The sequence below is a fragment of the Physeter macrocephalus genome, chromosome 11 (genome assembly GCF_002837175.3).
Source record: "Physeter macrocephalus isolate SW-GA chromosome 11, ASM283717v5, whole genome shotgun sequence".
NCBI lineage: Eukaryota > Metazoa > Chordata > Mammalia > Artiodactyla > Physeteridae > Physeter > Physeter macrocephalus.
Genome location: NC_041224.1, coordinates 180,546,558 through 180,560,926, shown reverse-complemented (window position 1 = coordinate 180,560,926; position 14,369 = coordinate 180,546,558). Strand labels below are relative to the sequence as shown.

Genomic DNA, 14,369 nt, shown 5'->3' with positions numbered 1-14,369 from the left:
GAGCCTATGCTCCGCGACGGGAGAGGCCACACAGTGGTGAGAGGCCCGCATACCACACACACAAAAAAGGAAGTGTAAATTGATATACTCATTACAAATTATTAAATTTTTACATAATCTTAAAGGCAATTAAATGAATTATTTCTTTAGAAATTTAATCATGTCACATTACGAGTTCCACAAAGCAAGCAACAAAACAGATGTGGTTTTTTTGACTTCTAAAGTAGGCTTAGCACCTCAATTTAGGAAACAGTAAACTCAGTAAATGTTTGCTGAATGTCAAGTCTGTACAAATTCACAAAAATTCTATTGACAACATACAACCCCAACATCACAATGGGCTGCATCAAGATGGACAACATTTCTCCCCCAGAAAAGTGGCACAAATGATGGTTATAGTTCATAGACCACCCCCACAAGAATCTACATAAACAAAACAGTAACTGCGTTACATTTTTAGTAGTTCTGGGTACAAGGAAAAATCATTTTTTAAACCTTAACTTACAGAAATAGTACGATTTCTTAAAATTCAAATTGTGTGAAGTTCCTGTTAATCTTCTGGTTTTATATCTATGCCTGATAATCGTTTTAAAATTCGAATCCACTTACTGTTATTAAAGGAAAGGTATTTTCAATTTGTTTGATATGACATCTATCTCATATCAGACATTCTGATATGAAATACTTTGGTTGCTGACTCAAAGCATACTCAGTGATTGGGCAAAAGCAAAATTAAAAATACAATCCAAAGATACATGTGTTAACTGTGATAAAACCTTCTTTGCTCATTTAGTTTTCATTAGCCACGATCATTCTCTTGTTGGAATTCTGTAAAAACACTCACACGTGTAAGAAAAAAGTCCAACATATTGAAGGCTAAAATGGGAATTAATGTCCTTCTTTCAGAAGTTAACACAGATCCAGGCATCCTGTACCTCACTAGTATTGTAGTCAAGGAATAAGATATATACGGGAGAGGAAAAAGCAACAATCTGCCAAAGAAGTCATCTGCGCACAGAGAAGGCTCAGTGCATAATTTATGACTCAAGCATCTATTTTAAGGGTGAGAAAGTTGTCCCATTTAATGCCTTCCTTAACTGGAAGTAAAAAATATGACCACCAGTTTGGCACTCAAACCTCCAATATTTTCCCACAATTTTTCAATTCATTTGTAAGACAGAAAAAGAAAATCCAGATATTATTAAAATCATGGGCCCCAGCTTGTGTGGTTGGAGGCTCTGTCTGACTGAAGATAAAGACAACACTTTCAGAAGCAAAGCATTTAAAGAGCTGATGCTAACAGATGCCATAAGGCCCAGGTTGGGATAAGGAGGAGGCAGCCCCACTAAGGAAGGCGTCTGCAGGTAGAACACAGACAGGTAATGACTCCAAAGAAATCAGAGTATTCCTAAAACTATTTCCAAAGAGTGAACTGAATAACTGTAGGGAAGGAGAATTAGAAGAGTAGATGCACACACAGAAACACACATCAAGGGAGCAGACCTAGATCTTGGTCTTAACAGACTTTTAAATAAAAGTCTGACTCTGTACCTCAGAGAAATGTATATTCTATAGTTCAAAAGGAATCTGATAGAATAATTCAACAATTTAGAAGAATCTGTAAAAAGAAGGGTCATGAAACAACATTTTTCTAGTTCTATAGACTAAAATCCGTAACATATTAGAAACTTTGGGGAATTCCCTGGCGGTCCGGTGGTTAGGACTCAGCACTTTCACTGTGGGGGACCCGGGTTCAATCCCTGGTCAGGGAACTAAGACCCCATGAGGCCAAAAAAAAAAAAAAAAAAAAGAAGAAAGAAACTTCTAAGTCTTCTACTGATATCTCCTATTCAATCACTTTGAACTAGAAGAAATTTGATAGATTTGACAAAGTAACTGTAAGAAAAGAAAATTTACCAAAGAATAGACCACTATTAAAAAATAAATATACCAGTCACTAATTTATAAGCTATCTAGCCCAGTTGCTCTACTCAAATTATTAATAGTTCTTAATCATACTAAAAAGACAATGTTAAAACAAGCACACACATAGGAATCAGAAGACAGAATACCAGGATGTAAATATTTCTAAAAATTCACTGAAAAATGAATGTAATCTCACATAGTAAGCTTTTACCTTCATGTCAATTCAAACATAAGTGGTCTGTGGAAGAGGGGAATGATAAAATAGTCTGGTTTTAAGGATGAAAGAGGATAGAAGAATTTTTGCTTAGGTTGTTATAGAAGTTACTGATCAAACATTTCATTTGACTGATGAGATCTAAAGGAAACAGAAATCTTATAATGCAATTTCAGAAAGTAAATGTCAGAAAAAGAGGAAAAACAATTTTGATGCTACACATGAGAATGTGACATGACCAAGCAATGTTCAGAGAGGCCAGGGGACAATGAAAGATGATGTGAATTTATTTGAGGGATTTCTGCTCCAGAACTTTACCTGCTCACTTTGACCTTATCTCACCATTCTGAATTTAGTCTTGTACTACTTTCCCAAAAAGAAAGACGGAAACTCATGCCCACTTGGGACACCTGTCCTACACAGAAAATGTTCAACTGCTCTACCGTCCAACCCCCCCCCGCCCACTCTTCCCTCTGCCCAGACTCAGCTCTACGCCACGGTTTCCGGATGTACTTAATCCCACTTTTCTGACTCAATTTCTTATTTTGAAACCCCAAGAAAATTGTTTGCATGACCTAACTCCTTATTGATATATTACTTGGTTAGTATTTTAAATCATGCTTATCCAATGTATGACTGCCTCTCTAGCAGATTAGAATCATTCAGAAGGCTGCACTCTCCATTTCTCTGGGATACTCAAGTGCGTCTCTTTTAAGGTGAAGACTGTTACTACTCGTCCACCACGCCCCTCTGACACACTGCTAACCTATAACTGAAGGCTCACCCACCCCACCAGGTGCTCCACATCTTCCTGAGGTGTGGCTCCCGGTCTCAGGTCCTCATCCTTCCCCCTTCCAGCCTTGGTTCAAGTTATTCATGTGCACAAAATAATCTCCATTTCCCTGTTCATAATTCTACAATTAAACCATAGCTTACCATCTATTTCCTCTGGGAAAGCTCCCTGCTTTAACTCAACCCTTCCAGTCATCATACACAGCTGGCCAGGAGGATAAGCTCTGGACAATGAGAGGAATTTGGAATTCTAGGATCTCACTAAAAAACTCTGCGTTCAAATTTAACTTACCATTAGTGAATACTTACCACTATTATTTGAATTTTGATTATAAAAACTGAGAAGCAAATATCATTCTTCCATTTCTCTTGGGAAAAACAAATTTTCTTGCAAACAGGTAAAATTTCATACCTGTTTTCTTTGCCATTCTGAATTACTGAATGTCTATCAGCTGTAGTTCTTTCACTGCAAACATAAGTATTCCGCCGCGTCATTCCACCAGATGCTGTATTACTCTATTAAAAAAAAGGGCATTTTGGTCTTAAACTATTTAGTAAGTATAGTACAATGGGAAAAAAAACCCACCTAATTTAAATAAACGTGAATACTCTTTAAATAAACCTACACTAAAATATCAACAGTACTGGCCACTATATCAGAGAAGAGGATGAAGGCAGCAACCTCTACCCTCCTTCCTACCCTCCAATGTTTCTGCAATAATGAAAAATGGCTATGGTAAAGTGACTTTAAAAAGCTGGCTATAATAATCTACAGAGTAATAACTCATGGATTATTTAAAACAAAGCAGACAGAGAGATCCACTATTTTTATTTTTAAAAGGTAATACTTTCAAAGTAAAAAATTAAAAAGCAAGGATTATAAATATAAAGTAAATATACATATAAAATAAAAATTAAAAAAATAAATATTAGGGTTAAAACTGTAAAACTATTAGGAAAAAACGGGTAAATCTACATGACCTTGGATTTGATGAGCGATTCAGATAAGACACACACAAAAATATGAGTAACAAAAAGAAAAAAATAAACTGGACTTTATCAAAATTAGAAACTTTTGTGCATCAAAGAACACTATCAAGGATGTGAAAAGAGAACCTATAGAATATGAGAAAATATTTGCAAATCCCATATTTGGTAAAGGTTTTAATATCCAGAATATATAACGAACCCTTACAATTCAACCACAAGATGACAAACAACCCAATTTAAAAATGGGCAAAGGACTTGAATAGACATTTTTCCAAAGAAGGCATAAAAACGGCCAATAAACACATGAAAAGATGCTGAACATCACTGGTCATTTAGGAAACGCAAATCAAAACCACAATGAGGTACCACTTCACACCCACCAGGATAGCTATAATTAAAAAAACAGAAAATAACAAGTATTGGCAAGGATGTGGAGAAATAGGGACTCAAATACGGCAGGTGCGGTACACAAACTTGTACACAACACAAATGCTTACAGCAACATTATTTATAATAACCAAAAGATAGGAACAATCTAAATGTCCATCAGCGAATAAGTAGGTAAACAAACTGTGGCATATAAAAAGGAATGAGTTCACCCAACAACTTGGATGAACCATGAAAATATTACGGTGAGTGAAAGAAGGCAGACACAAGAGGCTTGTGTAAGCCCATTTATACGAAATCTCCAGAATAGGCAAACCTATTGGGAGAGAAAGCAGATTACTGGTTGCCGGGGGCTGGGAAAGAGAGGATTGGAGAGGGTGATTACTTAATGAGCACAGGGTGTTCTGAAGTGTTTCAGAACTAGAGAGAGGTAGAGGCTGCACAACACAATGTACTACATGCCACTGAATAGTATGCTTCAAATGGCTAATTATATGTCATGTGACTTTCATATCAATTTGTAAAAAGCTAATACTTTCAAAATTAAAAAGCAAGGAACAAAGTCACAAGTAAAAACTTTTATCAGATAACAATTTTAAAACAAAGATAAAAGCAGCCACCTTTTATACAGCATGAGCCGATCACGTATAGGGAAGCTGAAGACAAATGGGAGAAAATTATAATAACATACTTCTTTCCTTTATAAATAATCATATATGAGTGGCTAATAATGCTTGGGATATACTTTCAAAAGGGGGGTGTGCAGATGAGTAGAGTGAAGGAATGGAAGTTGTGAAGGCAGGGAACAAAGTCTTTTTCTTCTTTTGGTAACTGTCAACAAAAATTGGAGGCTGAATTTAAATTGCAGGGCTATGGAATGACGATCCAATTTTACTGCATTAGGAAGCCAAATAAAAAACCTTTCCGGGCTTCCCTGGTGGCGCAGTGGTTGAGAGTCCGCCTGCCGATGCAGGGGACACGGGTTCGTGCCCCGGTCCGGGAAGATCCCACGTGCCGCGGAGCGGCTGGGCCCGTGAGCCATGGCCGCTGAGCCTGCGCGTCCGGAGCCTGTGCTCCACAACGGGAGAGGCCACAGCAGTGAGAGGCCCGCATACCGAAAAAAAAAAAAAAAAAAAAAACCTTTCCACACAGCGTTTACTCTGATAAAGCACAATGTCAAAGGATGGAACACACAAAACCTTCTGGGTTCCTTTGTAAGCCCCTCCCCAAGAACCAGCCAAAGGGAGCAGCACAGATTCCATGTGGGCTCCTCAGTTTGGGGTTTCTTTAGGGTAGAGGGAAGGCTTTGTCACCGCTAACTTTTAGGGAAAAATGTGGTTACAGAACATCCTTAAAGTTGTTCATTCTCTGCAAATTCTTCTTTAAATTACTTTTTGAGTCTTCCAGTTATAAAATAAATAAGTCCTAGGGATGCAATGTGCAGCATGGTGACTCTAGTGAACAATATTGTAGTGCATATTTGGAAGTTGCCAAGAGGGTAAATCTAAGAAGTTCTCATCACAAGAAAAAAATTCTGTAACTGTGTATGGTGACGGATGTTAATTAGACTTAGAGATCATTTCACAATAAATACAAACATCAAATCATTAAAAAAATTACTTTTGGAGTGCTAAGAATAATAACCACTATGTTAGGTCAGAGAGAACACATTTCAATTCACGAAGGAGTTTCTGAAACTGAATAGATTCAATTTAACAAATACGACCTACTTTCTAGAGAGATTTTGTTCAGGGCAGGGATTAAGAGATGGATTCAGTTTAGCAGTATAATTTTAGACAATTACCTAACTTTTCTTCAATTTCTTCACCTTAACATTTAGCTAATACATGAAAAAGCACTCAGCACGGTCCCTGGCACACGGTAACGACTCTGTCAACACTCTGTATCGATAGAGCCCTTTGAGATGCAGGGCAAACACCAAATCCCTGGCAGTCAGAGCTCACATTGCCCTGTACAGACTCCATCAGGTTTCTGTTTGCCATCACCTGTCTGCACTGTCCCCATTTGGTTTTATTCATTTCCTCTGTTAGATTATGACGTCTTTCCATATCTCAGCACCTGATAGTCTGAAGTTTAGCAGATGTTTATGGAGTAACTAAAAACAGCCCTTGACATAAAGGATCTGATCACTCATCCAGTGGAATACGGCTCAACAAGAAATACGTGCAACAGAGCAAGTGATCCTTAAAGGCTGAGACTGTGCCTCGTGGCCCAGTGGGTAGGGCTTTATAGGCAGATGAACACACAGGAGCAAAACGTCTTATCATTTCAGTCTTAACAACCCTAGCCTGCCCTACAGTCCGACAATACTTACACCGGGGACGGTGGAGCTCTTCTTGCGTTCAGGAATATCCGCCTTGTTGGGATTACTCGCGCTCCCAAGCATGGGACTGGCTGGAGCAACTCCTTTTCCTCCAGCAGCACTGCTGCCTGGTTTCCGCGAGGGCACTCCATCTTCTCTGAGGTCGCCGTCTGCAGTGCTGGTCTGACTCCTTTTCGGATACGCCACAACTGAAGGAATAGCTGGTCCAGCTAAAATACAGAGTTCACTTTTTAAAAGTCAGAATATAGTTTTATATTTTATCCTATGCAAATGAACACCTTATAAGATGACCCAAGATTTCTATTCCTCTAAGAAAATATAAGACAGTAAAAATCTTCTAAGATGCTTCCCATTCATGTATAATGTTTTCCCTATGCAATGAATTCAATTTTATTTTATTTTTTTTAAATTACCTAACCACTTTAAAAAAAAAAATTATTTATTTATTTATTTATGGCTGCATTGGATCTTCGTTGCTGCACGTGGGCTTTCTCTAGTTGTGGCGAGCAGGGGCTGCTCTTTGTTGCGGTGTGTGGGCTTCTCATTGCGGTGGCTTCTCTTGTTGCAGAGCACGGGCTCTAGGTGCACGGGCTTCAGTAGTTGTGGCTCGCGAGCTCTAGAGCGCAGGCTCAGTAATTGTGCCGCACGGGCTTAGTTGCTCTGTGGCATGTGGGATCTTCCCAAACCCGTGTGCCCTGCATTGGCAGGCAGATTGTTAACTACTGTACCACCAGGCAAGTCCTGAATTCAATTTTAAAATTTCACTTATTAGTCCCTAACATTCTATTTTTTTTAAGTTTTTTTTTTTAAAACTAATAAGCTTATATAGTTGTCTTTCTGAAACATGTTCACGGGGTGTTATTGGACAGATAAATAATCAAGCTAACTTGATGCACACACATCATGCAGAATGAAATGGTTCACTTGGTATCTATACATCTGAGTGAATTTCATCCTTTTTGTATAAGAGATGCTGTCACCTTTTGGAAAAGAACAGTACAGATTTACAGGCTCTTTCTTTTGAAGTTTTATCTTGCATCTTTTTTAAAGCACTCATAATCTTCTAGGTAAACAGGAATTTGAGTAGACAAGGAGAGGCAGTATAAGCAAAAGAAAGCACGTTTCTCATGGAAGTGACAGGGAGGACATGGGTGGATGTTCCCGGTCAGACCCCCTCCCAGGGGGAGGATGCCTAGGGACATCCCAGGTGGGCAATTAACTGATGTCCTGCAGTAAATCACCTAGAGACTCTGATGACACAGGAGATTCGGAGTTCAAAGAATTTTGGAAATGAACGAGATAACTAGTATATTCATTATATATGACGTCCAGTGGTAATCTCAAGGAACAGCACCAAATGCTCATCATTTATGGTAGAAAAGCCTTTATATTTTAGGTCTATTAAAAAATGGATGGTGGGGGGGAAGAGGGAAGGGGAGGGAGGAACTGGGAGCTTGGGGTTTAGCAGATGCAAACTATTACATATAGAATGGATAACAACCAGGTCTCACCGTATAGCACAGGGAATTATATTCAATATCCTGAGATAAACCATAATGGAAAAGAATATGGAAAAGAATGTATACATGTGTATAACTGAGTCACTCTGCTGTATAGCAGAAATTAACACAACATTGTAAATCAACTATACTTCAACAGAAAAATAAATTAGTAAAAAAAATGGATGGGGTTGGGTACAGAAAAGCTACTTCTAGGACAAAAATCCAAATGGTAAATCTAGGGAGTTCCCTGGTGGTCCAGTGGTTAGGACCCTGTGCTTTCACTGCTGAGGGCCCGGGCTCCACCCCTGGTTGGGGAGCTAAGATCCCACAAGCTGTGTGGTGTGGTAAATAAATAAATAAATGGTAACTCTATTTGGAACTGAATTAAAAATAAACAAAGATTTGATTTATGGGAGAACAACAATCAAGTTCTCAGTTTGGCAATTTTAACATATAAAACAAAGAATCAGCCAAGTATAGGGTGATACTACCCTTAATACTTCTCTTTCTTCTCAATATCATGATACATCTAATGACATTCTGAATCTTTAGGGTTACTACCAATTTGTTTTGAAACATTTATTATTGCTATTTAGAAAATTAAAAGATTTCTTTTTCATTTTAGGATTTGAGATTGTGCATGGAAACAGCTATTGATACAACCCACTGACCTCATTCATTCAGACTGCTCCTGTTTTACTTGCACTGTGTGTTATGTGCGTGTGTATTCAGCTCTACACACTTTAATCACATGTGCAGATTCACGTGATCACCACCAGTCAAGATGAAGAACAGTTCTATCTGAAGGACCTTGTGGGCGACCCTATCACAGCCACAGCCACCTATCTTCCACCTCAAGTCCCTTCCCTAAATCCTGGCAACCGCCAATCTGTTCTCATCTCTGTAATTCCATCATTTCAAGAATGTTATGTGAGGGCTTCCCTGGTGGCGCAGTGGTTGAGAGTCCGCCTGCTGATGCAGGGGACATGGGTTCATGCCCCGGTCTGGGAAGATCCCACATGCCGCAGAGCGGCTGGGCCCATGAGCCATGGCCGCTGAGCCTGTGCGTCCGGAGCCTGTGCTCCGCAACGGGAGAGGCTACAACAGTGAGAGGCCCGCGTACCGCAAAAAAAAAAAAAAAAAAAAAAAAAAAAAAAAAAAAAAAAAAAAAAAAAAAAAAAAGAATGTTATGTGAATGGAGTCAATGTAACCTTTTGAGATTGTCTCCCCCCACGCAGCATAATTCCCTTGAGATCCATTCAAATTGTTGTATTTATCAATAATTTGTTCCTTTTTATTGCTGAGTAGTGTTCCGTGGTGTGGATATATCACGCAAAAACGGGATTTTTCTTCTTCTTCTTTTTATTTTTGGGCCACACCGCACAGCTTGCAGGATCTTAGTTCCCTGACCAGGGAGTGAACCCAGGCCACAACAGTGAAAGTGCCTAGAGTCCTAATTAACCACTGGACCGCCAGGGAATTCCCCCAAAAATGATTTTTTTAAAAATAATTTTTATTTAATTAATTTATTTATATATTTTGTATTTTATTTTAGGCTGCACTGGGTCTTAGTTGTGGCTCGTGGGATCTTCACTACAGCATGCAGGATCTTTCGTTGCGGCGTGCGGGCTCCAGAGCACACTGGCACGCAGGCACATGTGCACTCTAGTTGAGGCACGTGGGCTCAGTAGTTGTAGCGTGCGGGCTTAGTTGCCCTGCAGCATGTGGGATCTTAGTTCCCCGACCAGGGATCAAACCCGAGCCCCCTGCACTGGAAGGCAGATTCTTTACTGCTGGACCACCAGAGAAGCCCCAGTTTCTTTTTTTAATATTTACACCTTTATTCCAATTGGAATCCAACCTTGTATAAGATGTGAGAAATGGATGCAAATTTATTTATTTTTCTGATCACTACCAACCTCCCCAATACCACTGACTAGTTAATAGAACAGTGATTCCTCACTTTCTTTTCTTTTCTTTTTTTTTACATAAAAGAACCCCTTGAAAATCTGATGAAGATCACCCTTCCTCGAAAAAAATGTACATACATACAGGGGGTTCACACATGGGACCGAAATTAAGAAACACAAATAAAAATTAAGTTACGATTTTACAGAAGCGGGCAGATATAAATCATTGGCATCTAGAGGTAGGGAACAAGAGGAGAGATGAGATGGGGTGGGAGGGCAAGCTAAAAGTTGGTCTGTCTACAGGCTTGTCTGCCTTCACTTGGTACCAAGTGGATGTGCTTTACTAGATTTCATATTTGGAACCTATCTCATTTTCAGCACTTAAATGAACAGTGCCAGAGGCATAATCAAATCTTTTTTTTTTGCTGACCACTATCTTCATCCCCAAAGAATGTGGAATTGGGTCAGTGATTTTCTAGATACAGAATTTCTGGAAATATTCTTTTGTGAACTTCTTTTTAATATCAGAGGCTCCAAGAAAGAAGGATGATTATTATTATAAAAGCACTACTATAAGAGGTAACGGGCCGGTTAGTGGACACAGCCATAGGACCAGGGGCCAGGAATCCTGGGTCTGTCTCAGGCGTTCCCACTTCTATTTCACCTCAGAAGACCTGGTGAGCTCTCTTGCCCTATTTCCTTATTGCTAATTTGGGGGTTTGGTGAGCTCTTTTTAGCTCTACAATTTTCTGAGCTGGGGAAAGGGACATGAGAAAACTCTATCACCAGGTTTCTTCCAGGATTTAGGAACAATTCCCTTTAAACTGGTTGATTTAGAGCAACAACGTAGGCATTTTGCTAATTGCTCTGCAGTACACAGAAAACCCCTCCTTGTAAGCAACTAACATGAACACAAGAGACAGAGACCCAGATCAACACTTGGTTTACAAATGCCACCTGCACAAATCCCGGCATCAGACAGGTTCTGAGCTCTCAGTTATACCCTAGAAAATGGCAGACCTATAGAGAGTTTACTGACAGTGTCAGTACAATGTGCTGCTTTGGCCCAAACCACACAGAGAGGCAGCAGCAGCAGGGAGAGAAATGGAAACCAAAGTGTCATCACTTCTGGTACAAAACCAAAGCTGCAGACACCTGGAATACTCTGTGCAATTCTAAGCACCACATCTCAAGGTGAAAGAATGGAGGTGGACAAAATCCAGAGAAGGGAAATGAACTGAACAAAGAGATGAACGGGTGTTCCACGTGAGGATGTATTTTTAAAAGTTAGGACCAGGCCAACATAAATTCGGTTCCTGCACGCTGGAATTAAAGGAAATAATAACCTGTGAATAAACACACACCTACTACAGTCTCTGGATTCCAACAAATGGGGCTGCCTTGAAGGTAGAATAACTGTCAAGTTTGGTAAGCATATCCTTTAGGGTCTTAAGTCTCATGAAATATTCACTTCTACGGTGAAAATTTTTAAGAGTGAGGGTGGTTAGACACACCAACAGCTAGAGTGTGGCTGAGAAAGACACAGGTCAAAAATTTAAACCAATTAAGGCAAAACTGGGATACTATACATTTTCCAGGGCTGTGCTGTCCAGTGTGGTAGCCACTGGTGGCACATGGCTTTCTGATTTAACTGAGACAAAACTGAAAATCATTTCCACAGTTCAAGTGCTCAACAGTCACACGTGGCTAAGGCTTCCACCCAGCCAGGCCTTACTCAATAAAAGCCTACTGAGGGACTTCCCTGGTGGCGCAGTGGTTAAGAATCCACCTGCCAATGCAGGGGACATGGGTGCCATCCCTGGGTGCCATCCCTGGTCCGAGAAGATCCCACATGCTGCGGAGCAACTAAGGCCGTGCGCCATAACTACTGAGCCTGCGCCCTACAGCCCGCGAGCCACAACTACAGAAGCTCGTGCTCCTAGAGCCCGTGCTCCGCAACAAAGAGAAGCCACCGCAGTGAGAAGCCCGCGCACCGCAACGAAGAGCAGCCCCCACTCGCTGCAACTAGACAAAGCCCGCGCGCAGCAACGAAGACCCGACGCGGCCAAAAATAAATAAATTAATTAATTTTTTTTAAAAAAGCTTACTGAGTGTACCAAGGAGATCAGAGCCTTGAGATAAATATGCCAGAACCTGCAGAACTGCTTTGAAAGAAATGTCAAGAAGGGAAATCAAGCAACTTCAACCCCAGTAGTCCACAAGCAAAAGGATGCTCCCAGTGTTAGGGGGCCTCTTGGTTAACGGGAGACTCTGAGAGAACACACTGGAATGGTCTCAAACTTACCATGGTCACTGTACCGCCTCTGCTTCTGGCTTGAAGAAACACTTCTCTGCACTTTGTGGTGAGGAGACTGGCCAGTACTGTTGCTGAGGTCACTGCTTGGCCTAACCTTAGCAAGTGAGAGATTGCTGCTAGAACTGGAATCACTAGCATCCAGCTAGAGAAAATGAGAAAAACAGAGCAAACCACAACACGAGCCCAAATGGTTTATTATGAAACTAAACTTACAATACACAAACCTCTCATAAGTAGTTCATTGAGAGAGAAGAATCAGTGTACGAAAATGACAACCCTAAACTCAGGCGAAAGTATTTTTCTGACTGCTGGAAAAACTCACACAAGGATAAATATTTTGGTTCTTCTTTCCAGGCTTTTTCAAAAAACTTTAAACGCTCTATTTATTTCATCTGATACTTTACATCATTTAAAAACTACTAATGACTATAGGTTAACTTAATGGAAGCCAAATTATTAAAGGTTATTATCTTAAGGTTAAAATAGTATCTCATAATAGTCATAGGAGTTAGATTAGTTATTTGAAGGTAAATTTTAAAATATTATCAAATGTTATACACACTAAAAAAAAACGAAGAGTTTACATGAGCTAATAATTCACAAAAAGGATACTGTAGGTTTTTATCTGATTATTCTTACCTCTGAAGATTTTCTCCCCAACAACAAGTACGTAGCTGTGATTTCATCATATTTCATCTTACTAAGAGATTCTTGGATTTCATCTTGTGAATATCCCATTCCCACCATAATATCTAAAAGAAGGGTATAATATAAAGTTTATATGTTTCGTTTGGTTAAGAAATCATTATGTTACAGGATAAAATAATTTCCTTTATTTGACCCAAAAGATCACACATTTTCTAACATAAACGGGCAGCTGGCTTATTTCTGAGTTACTGAGTGCTATTACAGGAAACTGCAGATAAGTTCCTAAATATGACAAAACATATAAGCTGATTCATGTAACTTATGCTTAACTTCCCATTATCCCCATTTTAGGCATACACATATGAATCACAACAGAAATATGTTACTTGCACACACACCAACATGCAGGCACAGAATAATTACCTATTCTTTTCTGGTCTGAGATGTCCAGTTCTGGTTCAACAAATGGTTTTAGCTCATCTTCCTCATGCCCTGCATTGATCCACCTGTCCTTCATGATTTGCTGAAAGGTGAACTGTTCATTAGCAGCATAAAATGAACATTCTGATAATCACAATACTTAGGAAAGTTTATTTTCAACATTTCATCGATTATGGCTCCAAGGATAACTTTAAGAAAATGTCTCAATGTTACTTAAAAAACCCCAGGATAGTATTCAATACGTCATATAAACCCAGCAAAGTTCTAAAAATACTTTCATGACGCTCCAAAGTTGTTCCTTATTTCCACGTATGTGATTACCTCTAGAGTGCCTCGTTTTATTGGATTTAGCACCAGGAAACGTTTGAGAAGGTTTTCACAGTCTGTGGACATGTAGAAAGGGATTCTGTATTTCCCTCTTAATACTCTCTCTCTCAGTTCCTTTGGGGAGGTAGAGAGGAAAGAAAACTAGTGAATCAACTTTTAGGTTAAAAAAGAACTCAAAGAACCCCACTGAAACAACATTAACACATTAACTCTTATCATTTTATAAAATCCTTTTAGCTTTCTGAAGAACATGGATGCAACCACTTCTTATACCTTTAGGTTCTGTCCATCAAAGGGGAGTGACCCGCTGACTAGAGTGTAAAGAATGACACCGAGGCTCCACACGTCCACTTCCGGCCCGTCGTATTTCTTGCCCTGGAAGAGCTCTGGGGCTGCATACGGAGGACTGCCACAAAACGTATCCAGTTTACTGCCAACAGTAAATTCATTGCTAAAACCAAAGTCAGCTATTTTAATGTTCATATCAGCATCTAACAATAGATTTTCAGCCTAGAGGGAAAACACCAAGACAAAAATGAAATTTAACCAAAATGTAATCAGAACTGTGATA

At 39.6% G+C, this 14,369-nt stretch overlaps 1 protein-coding gene across 9 annotated transcripts in view; it reads right to left on the bottom strand.

The window, feature by feature from the left end:
- MARK3 (microtubule affinity regulating kinase 3) overlaps positions 1-14,369 on the bottom strand; it is a 108,171-nt gene that overhangs the window by 13,706 nt on the left and 80,096 nt on the right. For 7 of the 9 annotated variants that reach the window (XM_028496440.2, XM_028496442.2, XM_024131113.3 and 4 more), the window contains 7 exons: positions 14,072-14,308; positions 13,793-13,912; positions 13,454-13,553; positions 13,022-13,134; positions 12,371-12,524; positions 6,645-6,862; positions 3,345-3,448 (listed from right to left, as the gene is read on the bottom strand). In XM_028496440.2, coding sequence (XP_028352241.1) covers positions 3,345-3,448; positions 6,645-6,862; positions 12,371-12,524; positions 13,022-13,134; positions 13,454-13,553; positions 13,793-13,912; positions 14,072-14,308 — 1,046 coding nt within the window. The remainder of the gene's footprint in view (positions 1-3,344; positions 3,449-6,644; positions 6,863-12,370; positions 12,525-13,021; positions 13,135-13,453; positions 13,554-13,792; positions 13,913-14,071; positions 14,309-14,369) is intronic. The other 2 variants (XM_028496441.2, XM_024131116.2) reach the window with 1 other exon arrangement.